General features: G+C 40.8%; 2 protein-coding genes across 2 annotated transcripts; both read left to right on the top strand.

The window, feature by feature from the left end:
• Nucleotides 1-1763: 1763 nt before the first annotated feature.
• Nucleotides 1764-5949, top strand: LOC122362869 (cyclin P). The gene is made up of 9 exons (XM_043264560.1): nt 1764-1911; nt 2355-2483; nt 2631-2706; nt 3485-3651; nt 3728-3826; nt 4160-4315; nt 4382-4540; nt 5075-5253; nt 5350-5949. Exons 1-9 carry the CDS (start codon nt 1795-1797, stop codon nt 5525-5527), a joined length of 1260 nt encoding a protein of 419 aa, XP_043120495.1. The 5' UTR covers nt 1764-1794; the 3' UTR covers nt 5528-5949.
• A 1824-nt stretch (nt 5950-7773) lies between these two features.
• On the top strand, nt 7774-15182 carry si:ch211-132b12.7 (uncharacterized protein LOC564531 homolog). Its single transcript, XM_043264580.1, has 4 exons — nt 7774-8014; nt 9305-9505; nt 11168-11349; nt 12291-15182. The coding sequence occupies exons 2-4, from the start codon at nt 9313-9315 to the stop codon at nt 13488-13490; spliced, it is 1575 nt and encodes a 524-aa protein (XP_043120515.1). The 5' UTR covers nt 7774-8014; nt 9305-9312; the 3' UTR covers nt 13491-15182.
• The last annotated feature ends 682 nt before the right edge of the window (nt 15183-15864 follow it).

Below are 15864 nucleotides of genomic sequence, written 5' to 3'. Positions count from 1 at the left end.
AAAGTAATTTTTTTTTTTTTTTTTTTTTTTTTAAAGAATGAAGGTTTAGCTTTGTCATCTTTACAATAGAAGTTCCAGGAAAAATGATTAAATTCTATGATTTTTGACAGTGGACAGCTCTGGAGTCAAAAGACTGAGAAGCAGAGCTGCTATTGATTTATTAACAAAGACTTTTTTGGGGGGGCAAATCATGCAAACCCCTAAACATTACTACATTATTAACTGCTTACACTACTAACTCCTACATTTTAAAGCCTAAACGTAAAGGGAAAATTCCACCAAAAATGAAACTTAACCAGTCTTTGTGACGAAAATTATTATGTTGTGTTTTAATGCTTTGGTGACTGGCTGACGTAAGTGGAAAATAACTTGAATATGTTATAAACTGTTGTCACCTGAACTTTTTGTTGGTTAAACATTTATTAAAAATATACCCTTATGTGGTCAGTAGAAGAAAGTAAATCATACAGGTTTAGGATGACACAAGGTTAAGAAAATGTTATTTTAGCTACATTTAAATACGTTTGGTTGACTAACTTTGAACATAAACTGAAAAATATGCTACTAATGTTTAAAGATAATTGGTTGCAAACAATTTACTTCAGCTGCATCTGATAATGTTATATGTTAAAAGTTTGTCACCTAAATTTATAAGTCTAACAATAAGGAAAACGCACAATATTGTACATTTTATTGAAGACACAGAGTGATTATTGAGAGACCTGCATAAAGAAAACGGGTCTCTGACAAGTTTGAAAGTGTGGTTTGCACTGGTGCTGCCCCTTTAATAAAGTCATATAAAGCCCATAGTTACAGACGAATCTGTTCCTGTCAAGAAAATTGGTAAGTGCAAACCATGACTTCGTGAAATACGTGATAACTTTATGAGGGTACAAAAACATTGCTAAAGACCTGGCTGTTAATGTGTTAATGTGGTATATACGTGGTATATACCTTTATTAAGGTGTGGTTTTTAAATTTGACACTTTCTGAGCAGACATCTTGCAACGGTCACTAATAATACAACAGATACTCCTGAAAGAGTCGAAAAAGAACCCAAGGATAACAGGAAAGAGCCTCCTGAAAACCTTTTGTGTGTTTACTCTCAGAAAAACACTGAATATTGGCGTTCATGAAGACAAAAATGTAGGAAGGCGCTGCTTCCAAAAATGATTGAGGCATGTCCATTGTTGGCTCAAAACCACTTGCATAAATAATATGATCAGTTGTGACGGAAGTTTTTTTTCTTTTTCTTTTTTATGACAAAAAACCCTGGGATTTTAAATTAGGACTGACTATGGCATAAATGGCCCTGTGCTATCAACACTGTAACAGATTTATGAGAGGCTATTCAATGCTGGTCGAATGAATTCTCGATAAAAATTGTGGGATTATGTTTGCCTTTCATTTTTGAGTGATCGATGCAAAAATCCAGGCGTTTTTCAAATCGTAAACACATTCTTGTCTCGGAAATGATCACAAAATGAATCAGCGATTAGAATACGTTTAACGCACTAATGCACACTTGTAAATATTAACATGATCAAATCTTTATAATAGTAGCTAGATAAATTTATGCTCAATGATAATGACTCATATCTTCAGTCAAATGTGTTTTTTTATGTAAATTTGTATTATCTTAATTTTTCTTTGGGACTTGCTCTTACCACATGTTTTGGAGATATATGGTATTTGGGTCTGCCCATACGCACAGAACCTTCTTGTGGCACAGGGCGGGGCTTAGTGAAGGGTCAATTAGTAAGCTTCATTAGTGCCGCTGGTGTTAATTAGCTGATGTTTGGTGCCAGTGTACGGCTGCAGATTCAGTGTGTGCAGGTAGCTGCAGTGTCCAGGTCAATCATGGCTCGAACTGGGTTTTGTGATTCCAGGCAACTGTTGGACCTCCATATGGTGAGAAAATCTTGCAATCTTGAATGTCTCGTTGGCCTGCCGTGCTTCTTGAATAACGGCCAAAATATGGCCAGGAAATCTGTCAACAGGAGATGTTTTTTTTTGTGTAGGTTCACCAGCATCTGCTGTGTAATTATGGGTAACTGAACAATTTCCTGAAGTTGATTGGAATATTCAGACTTATTGAGATCAGTTTGATTGCCGACCTGGAAGTCGAGCTCTCGTGGTTTCCTTTCAGAGCTTCAAAGTGTCTTTTAAAATGGCAGTTTTGAGTAAACGTGGACTGCATGTGGAACTGTAGAATCCGTGTTTGTTTTAAACCAGAGTTAAAGCCTGAACTGACGCTGTATTGCTCGTCTTGTGTCGAAAGACTGCTGCTCTGTGACGCGTTCGTGCTTTGCAAGCTTATTGTGAATAAGTGAAACCATTTTGTGCTTTGAAAGACTGACGACAGACTAGCGCCCCTGCGGACGTGGGCAAACTCCTGTGTTCTGAGGGAGCGCAGGGTGTTTGCTGAAGGAGAGGAGGTGGGCCCCGGGCAGCACTACAAGCCCACACAGGAGAGTCGATGGGTAACTGCTGCTCTTATGTCATTATGTGCCAAAGTGTGATTTTTGCTACCATTTTGTAAATGGATGGAAAATCAGCCCATTAGACACATGCTGTTTTTAGCACCATTATGCCATTTGTATGGTAGCGTTTCTGTTTTTTCTTTTAAGGCTCGAAGGATTCCCATATCTGCAGAGGATGGGATCATAATGGACTACGCTCCACAGGATGAGGCAGGACCTTCAGGTAACCCGAGATGGCTTGGTTGACGCTGCTTGGGTAGTCCATGGGATCAACTTTAGTATATTTACGTTACTGTGTTTTAACTGCAGAACTGCAATACTTCAGGCACTATGCTAGATTAATCATGCATATACAATGACTGCATGTTAATTTGCTTTATGAGCTTTCAACTAAATGCTTGTTTACTGGCGTGTTTTTGCATTTTTAAACCCTACCACCATGGTGCTGCTGTTCTGGGTATGGTTAATAAGATCCACCTGTAAGCTGTTATAATAGTGCTGCAGCCATGGATTCCTTGGCGATTTTTCATATGGGGTTTTCTTGCTTTAAAATTGAAAATCTCAATTTTACCACCAATGGACACCAATAGAAAATTAGTCTGAGTTTGACGTCAACGCTCCACCAATCTATGTTCTGGGCCCTAAATATAACTTGGATCCCTGCAATTTAAGATTCTTCCCAGATTTATTTTTATTCTTTAACTCATGTCTGTAGCACAAACTGTTCCCAAATGTTTAATTTCTCCTCTGCACGATGTCAATCAATTCTCATTAATTTGCAACTGCATGTCTACTAACCCAGAATAGACTGTTAGGGTAGGTTTAGGGTTAGTAGAATAAGTTGAGACGTACTTGCAAAGATTCTGAGTCTGTATGTTGTGGATCCATTAAAATGGTGTTAGAAGAGATGACGCAGACGGTCTACTAATACTCTTACTACTTGCTGTGAGTAGAATGTCCAAAGTAAAGTGTTACCAGCGTTTATTTTGCAACAATGCTAGATGTCTATGAAGAGGCGTTGCTGAAGTATTTGAACAGGTTGCCAGGTCCACCTAGTCTGCGAGAACTGATGCCTGAGCTTCTGCGCAGAGAAGTGGGAGTAGCCATCAGTAAGCTTGGGCTCCTCTATGACAAGACCTACGCATGGGATATCTTTTCAGATATGATGGTAAGGACGACATGCAAAGTGCTGTGGGTTTTTTGGGGGGTTTTTTTTCCACTGTGGTTATGTGTTCTGCTTGCAGAGAAGTCAGCTACTATGCCCTCTTCCAAACGCTGACCTGCCCAAGCATTTCAGTGACACAACGAGAGCTATCTTGGTGGACTGGCTAATTCAAGTCCATGTAAGTACTATATTCAGATTAGAAAGTGTGACCTGATTGTTTCACTTCTGATTTAAGTGGCTATGACTGAAGTTAGCCAAGTTATCCTAAGAAAGTCAGAAGCTTTGATTTCTTTTACACATTTGTTTTTTTTCTTTGCATTTAAATTGTTTTAATGCATCTTTTTTTGTTCCATGTGACTCTGAGGACTGGAGTGTTGGTTGCAAAAAAAATTATTTCCCCCCAATCAACGCCTTTTTGGTTTTTAAATCTTACCAAGTAACGTGTATTATGCTAAATGAGTAAGGGGTTATTGCAGTCTCTTTGAATGATGGATGCTTGTTTTGACCTCAGGAAGTGTTCCAGTTCTCAGAGGAAACGTTGTATCTGGCAGTACACCTGCTGAATCGAGCACTAAGGCTCCTGAAGGTGTCCATCTCTGGCCTGCAGTTAGTGGGTGTGGTTTGCCTCTTTCTGGCAGCTAAAAAAGAGGAATGCCTGTTACCAGAGGTACTCGAGAATTTAAACAAACGCTTAACGGACACTCGGCAGTCTTAACGTGCTGATGTTTGTCAGGTGTCGGAGCTCTGCTATCTGATGGAAAATGCCTACAGTAAGAAACAACTGCTGCGGATGGAGAGAAGGGTTTTAACTGGGCTCAAGTTTGATCTCTATCATTGTCCCCCTCTTCATTTTCTTCTCATCTCGGCTTCCATCGCACGCTGCAGTGACAAGGTCGGTTTCCTTTTAAAGTATGCATTAGTACTTAAATTACAAATGTGAAATTGTTCTGAAATGCGGTTGGTTCATTTCAATGCATTTGCAAGTGCAGATAATATGGGGAATTTAACTTTCCTATGAATTACTTGCAGATGTGCAAGGGTTATTTTGTTGAAACTTATGGAAAAATTAAATGGAAACTTATCCCCAAGTTGTTTGGTACAACCGTTCTTCACATGATCTTGTGTGTCCAAGTGTTCAGAGCAGCAGGGACGGTAAACGAAACCCTTAAATTTTGGGTGAAGTATCTCTCTAGATCAGGGGGTGGGGAACAACCTAACTGCATCCTGGAGACCTTGATTAGCTAGTTCAGGTATGTTGGAGTAAAAATGTCCAGGATCAACATTTCCCCATCTCCGCTTTAGACTGCCTCCTATTTCACTACGGCATTATCTACAAGTACTAGCGTTTCAAATACTACAATTTGAAGCTCCCTTTCTAAAACGGTATGGATTTCCGTTTTTCCCAATGTGGTTTTACGTTGTTTAGGTGGTCTGGATGGCACGATACCTGTTGGAGCTGTCTCTGTTGGAGGGGCAGTGTGTGGTGTATCTGCCCGCTCAGCTGGCAGGTGCTGCCCTCCGTCTGGCCCGCAGGATCCTGCAGGAAGCGCCTTCTCCTGATGGAGAGATGGCCTGGTGCATTGCCTCTAGTATTCACATAGGAAGGTCAGTTTTAGCTTGACTCCACCATTTTAAAAATCAGAAATGAAGCTGATTTCAAATCGCTCAATCTCGTCTTCCCTCTCATTATCTCTGATGCAGTGACGCAACTCTTCTCAGTATAATGCAGATCATGGCCATGGCAGCAGCGAGAGCACATGCTCGCGAGACCCGTGCCACTTTCATCAAGTTCTCCACTATACAAACCCTTCATGTCAGCATGCACCCTGCCCTGAAAGCCGCCCCTGGCCTACTGGGCCTGTCGTGCCCTCAGACGTGACGCGCTCTCAACACCAGCGAGGAAGCCAAGTGGGGCTGCATTACACTGCTACACTAAGGAGGGAATGAAATCCTGAATATGGCCAGTCAGGAGGATTGTGACGCACTGGACATCAGTGAACATGCAAACGCCTCCGTTGGAGAGCTGGTTACTCTTTGTACTGGATTGTTTTCTGTATCGTTTTATAGTAGTCTTAAGTAATTGACGTAAAATGGAAAAAAAAAAGTGTGTATTTATGTCTTTTGTAGCTTTTAAGTGTTTAACAATGCTATGGTGGAAAAAAAAAAGTTTGTACTGGAATATGGTGTCTTACGAAATTAAAGCACTTTGAAACATTTACTGTTTTTAAGTGTATTTGCAGATTTGGGCTTTCCGAGTATATTTTAAGACTGAAAAATAAAAATCATGTCTGCTTCGCAAAACTCTGATTAATTCTATTCATTTCCACACAATGTATTCTTTCACACACGTTTTTGTCCACTCCGCTTTCCACCTCACTCTTTCAGCAGGGGCAGTGTGTGTGTGTGTGTGTGTAAGTGTAAGGTTGCCAGATCTGTATGCAGATATCCGATTAAATGGACTCTTATGCGTTTTTCTGAGTTGTGGGAATATTACATAAGGTACATGATGCACCTAAATCTGTTATAACTGTGAAAAGGGTCAGGCAGGAAGACATAATTTAACTAAAAAAGGCTTAAAAGTTCATAAGCATATCTTCTTTCTGCTGTCAGGTCTCAGTTTGCCAATAAAGGTTAAATTTACATCTGAAATCATTATTTTACATATCCCTCAAATCACGAAAAAGAACGTTAAATTACCCCATAAAAAATGAACTTGGCAACTCATTGTGTATTATTTTTTTTCTCCTATTACGACGTCACCAGGAAAAGCGAGCAATTTTTGATTGGGCGTGTGTGCACAGTACCGAACATGTGCGCGCGGCCCCTCTGCTCTTCTCCTCACATGTCCGCGCACACCCGCGCTGCCGATTGGCTGGCGGGAGCGCGCTGCGTCATTCCGCGCTGCGAGAACCACGTGGCGCTGTAGTAGAACAGCTGACTTCTCGAGCGCCGGCACATTTCACAGGCGCGTGTGAGAGACGAGAAGATTTCACGGAGGGAAGCGTAGCGTTGATTTCTCCGGAGTTTTTGCGCATAGTTTAGTCTGACTTTCGTATTTCTATGACTGCCGCTATGTTTCACACATTGCGCTCTTACCATTTTCATTCATCGGTTTCGTGCCCCACTTGCGCATTTTTAATTGCTGAAATGTTAATTAGTAATCTATATCCACTCATAAATGATTGTCAGTAGTTAAGAACCAATATGTGATCTTACCTTTTTAACAGCAACAATACAGAACACTATGGCCTGGTGCTATAAATATTTATCTCTGCATTGGGTTAATATATTTTTTTTTTGTAGAATGGTGTACAATCAGATAAAGCAAGTATTATAACTAAACTCTAAATATAAATATATATATATATATATATATATATATATATATATATATATATATATATATATATATATATATATATTTCAACAACAAAAATATAATCAATAATTATTTTGCTGCAAAAGTGTAGTGATATGGAGTAACAGGGCCCCTTGGCAAGAGGTATATACTGATTATTATTATTGATAAGGGTGTTGTGATGTTAGGGGCCCATCCTCTTGTGATCGGGGCCCAACATTTGGCGCGAGGCCCCTGCCAGTAATTTATGTGGCCCAAACCAGCACTTCTGCCTCTTCAGTGCAAATCTAAAATCTTTCTGTGTCCACTCTACTTTGTCTTCGGTCATATCGCACTGAATTATCTAAACGGACAAAACTTCGTGATTTGACTGACACTGACATAAAACAGCTGTAATATGACACTTTGACCTGCAATGATACGTGTTAACTGGTCATATGCTTCTTGCATTCGATTCAGCAGATAGCGGTCGGAATTACAAAATAGCTAACACATGGACAGCCAAATGCAGTCACACTAATGCGTGGTTTCTTCGCCACTCCTCCTCTTGTTATGTTTCGTGTCCGTTCAGTCTCGTCCTGTCATACCGTCTCGTTCCTCCTCTCCACGTGCCTGATCACAGGATTGGCCATGCCACTTATTCCCTTGCGTCACTCGTGCTTGGGGCGGGATTGGTTGGAATCGCTTTACCGCTATTGGCCCGTTGGCGTGCCAATCACCCGAACGGGCGTGTCCTAGACGCGCGGGGCGGGGCTTACCGCAGGTGGAGTTGTCAGTCTGCGATTTCGAAGTAGGGGCTGGAGGAGGTTAAACGACCCGAGCTCGGAAACGACCAGAGAAAGTGCAGGCGAAAGTAATGTGGCTCGGACACGCTGGGTGGTCATCCTTGTCGGCGAGATGACGGGAGGTGCAGATTGCCCCTGGACAGGTAGTTAGGAGTGTGTGCTCCCCTGGACGGAGAAGAGCCGAATACTCGGGACCAGGATCAGTGCTGTACATTATATCAAGGTAGGCAACGCTGATGCTGATGAGCAAAAAAGCCGTCTTTTGCTGCTTATTTTTGCCCATTTGCACTGTCTGACGAGATATCGTAAAGTTGATCTTTATTTGCCTGTGCGGGTGGTAAATGAAGTTATTTTGACGGTAAACGCGGTGTGGACGGGAGGAAGCAGAGACTGAGCTCGGCTGTTGTTGTAGTATTACATAACAGTCAGGGAAGGGAGGGCTCCGAGCTCCGACTGTGTGTGTAAGTTTGTGTCTAAATAAATAACCTTCCTCCTGGCAGGATAGTTCATATCACAGACCTACCAAGAACTAGCAGATGAAATATTCGGTGGGACTTTTTGTGCTCACGACGCTTGTTTGGGCATATATAGTCCAAGAACAGCTGTTCGGAGGCAGTTACGTGAGATACAATAACGAAATAATTCAAACTTAAAGGGTTAAAATCATTGTAACATATGGGATCTTGTTGCTTTAATTAAACGAATGGAATGGCATTATAACAAAGCTGAATGAAATAGTAAAATTCGTTTTTTTATTAGAGTAGTAATAGCAAAATTAATAATAAGAATGAACAACAAATAAGGGAAAAAAGGTTATAAAATAGTGTGGAATTTTTCAATTTTTTCAGCCTTTCACAAGAGATCACATGGCAGTTTTAATGAACAATGATGGCAGGATTTATCAGCATTTGTCAGCCTTTTCCAAGCAGCAAGCACATTTAATCCAATCTGAAATTAGAGTTGGATGTATCCAATCTGTAGTTGCATTTTTTTGGTTTTTTACTTTTTGTAAAATGCCTTTTATTGGCACGAAAAAAAAAAAATGTCAATGAGAATATATATTTTTTGTAATCTGAGCACGTTTCTCAAGTGTTTGTCGGATTTTGTTGAAAAGATGGTTTATGCATAAAATGCATGGCACAGGCAGGGGATGGCAATAAACAATTGAATATTAGCAGCAGGTTCAGTATGTACTTTTTTTGTCCTCTTTGTGCCTTGCAGTAATTTTTTTTTGTACAGTATAGCTCTGAATAAACTGAAATTCTCTCGACAAAAAAAGCTCGACTCATTGCATGACTAGTGACAATGTGTGCCTTGCCTTAGACAAATATTTAAACATAGTTTTGATGTTCACACTTTCTTGGCATAAATGTAGTATTTTGCAATTAAACTGTTCATCTCATCAGTGCTACTGCAAGAACCTTGAGAACTATCTCCATGCCCCATGTTAGAAATGGGTAAATATATTTTGCATGAGGCCACTGTCTGCCCAGCTGTATCTCTCTGCTTTCAGGGCCCGGGATGCCCAAAGAACCAAGAGGAGATACCCAAGGGTGTGTAGGGGAGAGGGAACGCACCTCCCGCCCAGCAACTAAAAATGCTAAAGACAAAAGCAACAGCGCCGCCCTTTTGGCCTCTAGAGCAAGAGCACACACTGAACAGCAAATGAATGGACGTGACTCGCGCTGCTCTGAGAAAGACTCTGGTTACTCGGGTGAGTATTGATCGAGAGTCATACTGTTATATTCACTACCTAAGAGACTCGGTTCACACAACTTTTTTACTTTTATCACAATCAATACAGTTTGCTCAACTAAAAAGATCTGGCGGCTGGAAGAACTCCTGTAGTGAAATCTCTGTAAAGAAAATCCATCCAAAATATATACAACAAGTTTGATTCTACTCCAGTGGTGAGAGTAATCCAATAGGGCCCGGGTATAATTATTTTTCCATGTTACGCTCCATTCTGCAAACAGCCGTGTGCTCACGGCTTTCAAAGTCAAGTGCGGATGGATGAGTTTGACACGTATGCAATACCACCTACTAAGTATACTTTTTGAATGATTGGGAAATTATTTTAAAATGATGTCAGGATGTCACGCTCATGTCATTCCAAACTCGTAAGACCTACATTCATCACAAATTAAGACATTTTTGATGAGCTTGCACAAATGACACATGCAAGGCCCAGAAAGAATGTCAAGCTGTGTGTGACTGCAGCCCTACCGATATGGGTTTTGGGGGTCGATACTGATATTAGGGTGTAAAAAAAAAATGTAGCATTAAATCACCATTCAACAGACTCGAGCCACCGCCGCACTGCCGACTATTGGACCAAAAAAACACCGTAACCTTTCAATCTGCTTCATTACTGCTGACTCCACCGACATATTATCTGATTTATGAAATGTAATTTGAACGGTGTGGTTAAGCATGAATGCCAGTTGTAAGGGACATTGTTAACGTTGTATTGGACTTAAAGGAAACATGGGGTCGTTGTTTATTAACTTAAGTTATGTATTTCAAAAGCTAGTTAGCAAAATTACTGTTAAGACAACGTTTGAGTCGTGAAGACACCATGGCCGCCTAAACAAGAGAGCTCCTTACTGAAGTGAAAGGGTAGGCTGGTGTCGCTACAGTGACCTCGGTCGCCATTAGCAAACAATGGAGTGTGCTCTGCTGGACAAACACCATTTTCAAGCATTTTAACTGCATTGTGTGTTCTGTAAAAAATGTTCTTTATTAGTGGCATATCTGTGACATATACGCCAATGCAGATGTATTTACGGCAAGCTCACATCGGCCGATAAAATGAGCAAAACGATAAATCATTCGGGCTCTGCATGTGACAGCAGTGGTTCAACAAGGTACTACAAAAAATGGCAACTTTATTCAACAATTCCTTCTCTTCTTTGTCAGTTCACGAGAGCACCATGCGTTGCGGCATGAACATTTTAGTTAATCCTGAAGGTTTTCAGATCACATCAAGTTTAAAAAAAAAAAACGTTTCTTGGTTGCATTTTAAGACAGTGCCATGTTTAATCCTTTGATATGCATTATTCAACTGTTTGTATAAGGATATTTATTAGCAATGTGCTTTATTTTATGCACAAGCAGCTGAACGAGTTAAACCTTTTTATTAGAAGTGTACGTATGACCATAAAATGTAGTTTTATAAGGCTTATGTAACATCCGTTCCAAAACTTCAAGGTTCCAGCATTGAATGGTTTTTCATTCGACTTGTCATTAGTAGACTGAGCCTGCCACCCCTCTCGCTCTTGTATTTCTCTTCTTGTATTTCTCTTGCCTTTTCCTTCTCTTTTTTTCTGTTCCATCCAATGCTTTTTCTCCTCCTACTGCCCTGTTTTCTTCGCAGACACTGGCTCCGACTCTTTGCAGACTGATGCAGATGACCAGCAGAGCAGTGTGAATGAGCCTCAGGTCCGCAAAGGTTTGGGTGGGGTGGACCAGGGTCCCCTGCAGGGAAGCCATATACTGGTGTCCGGGACGCCTGAACTCACCCCTATATTCATCATTAAGAATGTGGTGTTGAAGCAGGTGAGTCAATCCTGAGACAGTCAAGTTCCAAAACACTTACAAGTTTTCTTTTTATGTTGAAATTAGATAACAACCCTGCTGAAAAAAAACAGAATATGCTGGTTAGGTATGTTTTGAAGCTGGGGTGCTGGTTAATGCTGGTCCTTAGCTAGTCATGTGCTGATCTGACCAGCAAAAGACCAAAGGACCAGCTTCAAAACATACCTAACCAGCATATGCTGTATCTATTAAGCAGTGAAGGTAGCCTATTATATTTTAAAGTGCCCCTATTATGGATTTTTTAAAAAAAATTACCTTTCATGTAGTGTGCATCACGGCTCTAAGTGAATGAAAACATTTTACAAAGTTTTAAAGTTGAAAGTGTATGCACAACTTGTCTTTAAAATGGAATGTGAGGTCAGTATCAAACATTAGCATATTTACTTCACTTGTTGCACGCCAGACCTGGGAAAATGTGATTTTTGCATTGGTATGAATGAAAAAGCAAATTCTTTCTTAACCACTAGGTGCCGCTTTTGGAGCGGTAAAATTGTGGTTTCCTCAGTAATACTGTATACAAAGTAGCATTGGGTAAGATAACAATAAATGCATATTATAAGACAGGGAAAGTGTTTTGCATTCATGTCTGTGACTCCCAAAACCAAAATCTGAATCAGTCATAACCCATAATGGGGCATTTTAAACCAAATCCAAAGATAAAATTAATTAGGCAGAGGTATGAAAAGTTATAAAGAAAGCAGAATGATGTGTGGCATTGAAACACATGGTTAGAGGTGACTAAAGGTCCTAAGTGCTTGTGATGAATGGAGGGAAAGTGAGTCACATAGAAAAAAAACATATATCAGATAAGACATTGTTGCCATTTACTTGTGATTTCTTGAAGTAAAACTGCAATGTACAAGAAGGAATACTGTCACCTCTCCTCTTTTTCTTTTCCCAAGCCTGGGCAATCTGGTCAGGACCACATCCTGCCTTCATCTCTGTCATGGGATGGAGGTGCTACAAGCAATCAAGGTCCCACCCACGTCCTCTTGCTACAACAACCTGGCATCAATCAAAGCGCCCCGTTGCACATCCTCAAACCCCAGCCACCGAGATCCGACAGCAAGGGTGTAAAGAAGAGCAAAAACACTTATCTCCCCATCCTAAACTCCTACCCTCGAATCGCACCTCACCCGAGTAAGAAAACCCCAGAGAAACCAACTGCCAGTAGAGGATTTAACACAGAGGAGCACAGCCTGAGTAAGAGAGTATGCACTGAGCAGAAGAGAGACGAGGTGTCCACAAGCACGCAAGCGGCCAAACAGCACCTGCACAAACAGCCAGAGAACAACTTGCTGTTGCACTCTCATTCCCTCTCACGTTCTTTGTCTGCAGGCCGTGAGACACTATCTGGCTCTCACCAGCACCAGAGCCCATGTCGCCCAACTAGTCCCTCTGCCTCCCTCAACGTGAGCTCTCCGTCCATCTCAAGCACTCAGACGCTTTCCCCACCCTCTTCCAACAACTTCATCCAAGGCAGAAAAGAGCCCCATAAGCATTGCCCAGAAGCGAATAATAGCTCTGGCAAAGGGTCAAACAACCTCAAAGGGACAGCACGGCATCGTCGTTTCCTCAACACAGTTGAGATTCTGAGCCAGTTGGGACTACTTGACATCACCTTAAGGACGCAGGATCTGCTAAGGCAAAATGCGGCCACCGAACGAGACATAACCCAGCTTCGCCAACATGCCCATCTGCTTTTCCAGGCCGCCCAAGCAGGTGCTGATGCTCCAGCTGCCTGGGAGAAGCTCCAACAGGTCATGGCTGAGTCTGGGCACTATCCCAGCCTCAAGTGCCTACCTACAGACAGCAGCAATGGAAGGTCTCAATCAAAAGTAGAAGTCGAGGCGGCCACCAGCACCAAGCCTGATACTCCTGTGGTGTACAGGTATGGACTTAATGGCACTGAAGAGGTGGCACCTCCATCTCCTCTTCTCGATCCAAATTCAGTCACAGAATGGCAGTCAACCGGTCAATATGAGTCTGTAAGTGATAGCATCGCCACTTCTGAGCAAATGAGAGCCCATAGAGGAATGTTGAGTCTACCAGATGACCCCATAATGCCTCCAGACAGTTCTACGCATGGAAACCTGCTTTAGACTGCACCCAGAAACCTGCTGAGCACTGGGCCTTTACAGCAGAGAAACAGCCAGGGAGGCTTTCTCGAACATCTCAAACATGATTTCAGAGATATTATCATTGCCCCAATATTCACTCAGGGCTGTGCTCAAGGACAGTGTCTTGACTGCGCTGTGTGCCATCTTCCTGTCTGTCACGTTTCTACTCATCAGTATCAGGAATATCCCAAAGTGATGAGAGCTATACTGAATTTAACGCACATGCTACAGACTGCCACTCATCTATCTCCATCAGCTATCCTGCTTCATAATGGAATCAAGAAGCAACTTCAGGTTTTCAGTGGCCATTTGCAAATGTTTTTGATAGCAACACTTCATGCATAGTCGATCACAGAGTATTTAAAAATGAAAGCCTGTTTTCCGACTTTGTTGTTTTATATTAGAAACTAGTTGTATAATTTGCAATCATTGTCACAGTTTGTAGCATGTAGCGTTTCTGAATAACATGACTGGGGATGGTCTTTCGCAAAAATATGGTAGTAATTATTGACGAGTTCCCCTCTGTGAGGCCTTGTCGTGCATGAAGGTCCCGAAAAGTCCCCACATGCAAAGACAATAAGAACTGCGTAAGAATTATTCCCGCGGTGATCTTGCTAAAGTCCATGGAGCTTTTGTTCTTCTGCACTTCATCTGATTGCATCGATCTGCTTGCTTTACGTCTTCATTTTTGACCATGGACCAAGACACCCACTACTCAAGCCTTTTTTGAATTGGGTTGGCTGAGAAGAAGGGTCAAATTCGAGTGTTTATATGAGCTGTATTTCCTATTGATTTGATCATGACGTCTTTTGTGAGCTTTCTTGAGTTAAGTGTTTTGTGCCAGCCTTAATGTATTCTGCAACACCTTTCCATTTCTTCCCCAATTCTCTACTAAAGCACCAAGCTTTTTGGCACATTTTTTGATACTCTTGACATGACACTAATGTATTATTTGTTGTTGTTGTGGTGTATTTCCTTTTTATTTGCTATTTTTGAGTAAGCCGCCAGACCCACACAGAGAATTTTCGTATCACAAAATTGTGCACATCATCATTGCATATACGTTTATGAAACATTTTGGCTAATTTGATTAGGCTTTCAGAGTTTATTACTTTATAGGTTAACACGTTATGTTTCAGGTATTTTTTCCTAAAATAAATACAGAAATTGAAGAAAGGTCTGCAGATTAAACTTGGGCAAGATTGTTTAATAACCTTAGAGTTCTTTGTGACAGATTTTTTTTTTGTCTTCTTCCTTCATCAGCTCTTTAATTTTCTTTTTATAGATATTGATGGTGTGTTTGTACACAGCAATGATCTTAAGTCCAAATAAATGGCAGTACACGAGGGATGTTCTGAGCTGTGTGTATGGCCTGGTGAAGCGAATAATGAGTTTGTGTTTGAAATGAATGGCATGCTATGACATGATCGATATTTGATCAATATCTGCCCATGTAGCAGCACAAGAAGTACAGTATGTAATGCAATTCTAATGCATTTTAAGAGTGTGTGTAAGCTATATTCTTACATAAGTGATATGAAGCAGAAGATAAAAGTGTGTGCGTGTGTAAGTGTATGATACTTTTAAGTGTTTCCACGCAGTATGTTTGCTGAAGACAAACTTTTAGCGCTATTACACTACATGCAGATGCAAATAAAAAACTTCATTAAAAGACGTGTTTGTTCACATCGCTTTCTTCTGAGTGAAGAGCATCCGTTGTTATGGATAAAAGAAACTTTTAAATATATTTTGCATGCAACTAACATTGTTTAAAGCTGTCTTATTTGCATAAAGTTAATAATAATAATAATAAAGGTTTTTTTATTTTTATAGCGCCTTTTAAGAAACCAAGGACGCCAGTCAATCAGAAGAAAAAATACCAATCAGAGCGGACATTATAACAAAAAGGTGTTAACAAAGAACAGATAAATTTCAAGAGCTGATGCAATCATATCGCCAAGAAGATAGTCATGTATCATAAAAAAGTTGTGAAGTATGAGAAAGTAGTAGGTAAAAGAGTTAAGAGAAAATAAATGAGCTTTAAGGTGAGAATTAAATGTGTGGAGGGAGGAGGCAGCACAAATATTATGGGGCAGCTTATTACATAGATTAGGGCCTATAATACTGAAAGCCCTCTCTACGGTGGGTGGTAGTTTATACTTCAGCACAACAAGCAAGTTATCATTGCTAGGTCTGAGAGTCCTCACAAGAACATATGGTTGCACTAACTCAATTAGATACTGGCCATGATAGGCCTTATAAACTAAGACTAAGAGTTTGAACTGGATATGTTTCGCCACAGGAAGCCAGTGAAACTGGTAGAGGATGGGAGTGATATGTGCAGACCTTTTATTAA

The sequence above is a fragment of the Puntigrus tetrazona genome, chromosome 18 (genome assembly GCF_018831695.1).
Source record: "Puntigrus tetrazona isolate hp1 chromosome 18, ASM1883169v1, whole genome shotgun sequence".
In the NCBI taxonomy this organism is placed as follows: Eukaryota; Metazoa; Chordata; class Actinopteri; order Cypriniformes; family Cyprinidae; genus Puntigrus; species Puntigrus tetrazona.
The sequence above is the reverse complement of the archived record's forward strand: the minus strand, read 5'-3'. Positions and strand labels throughout refer to the sequence as shown.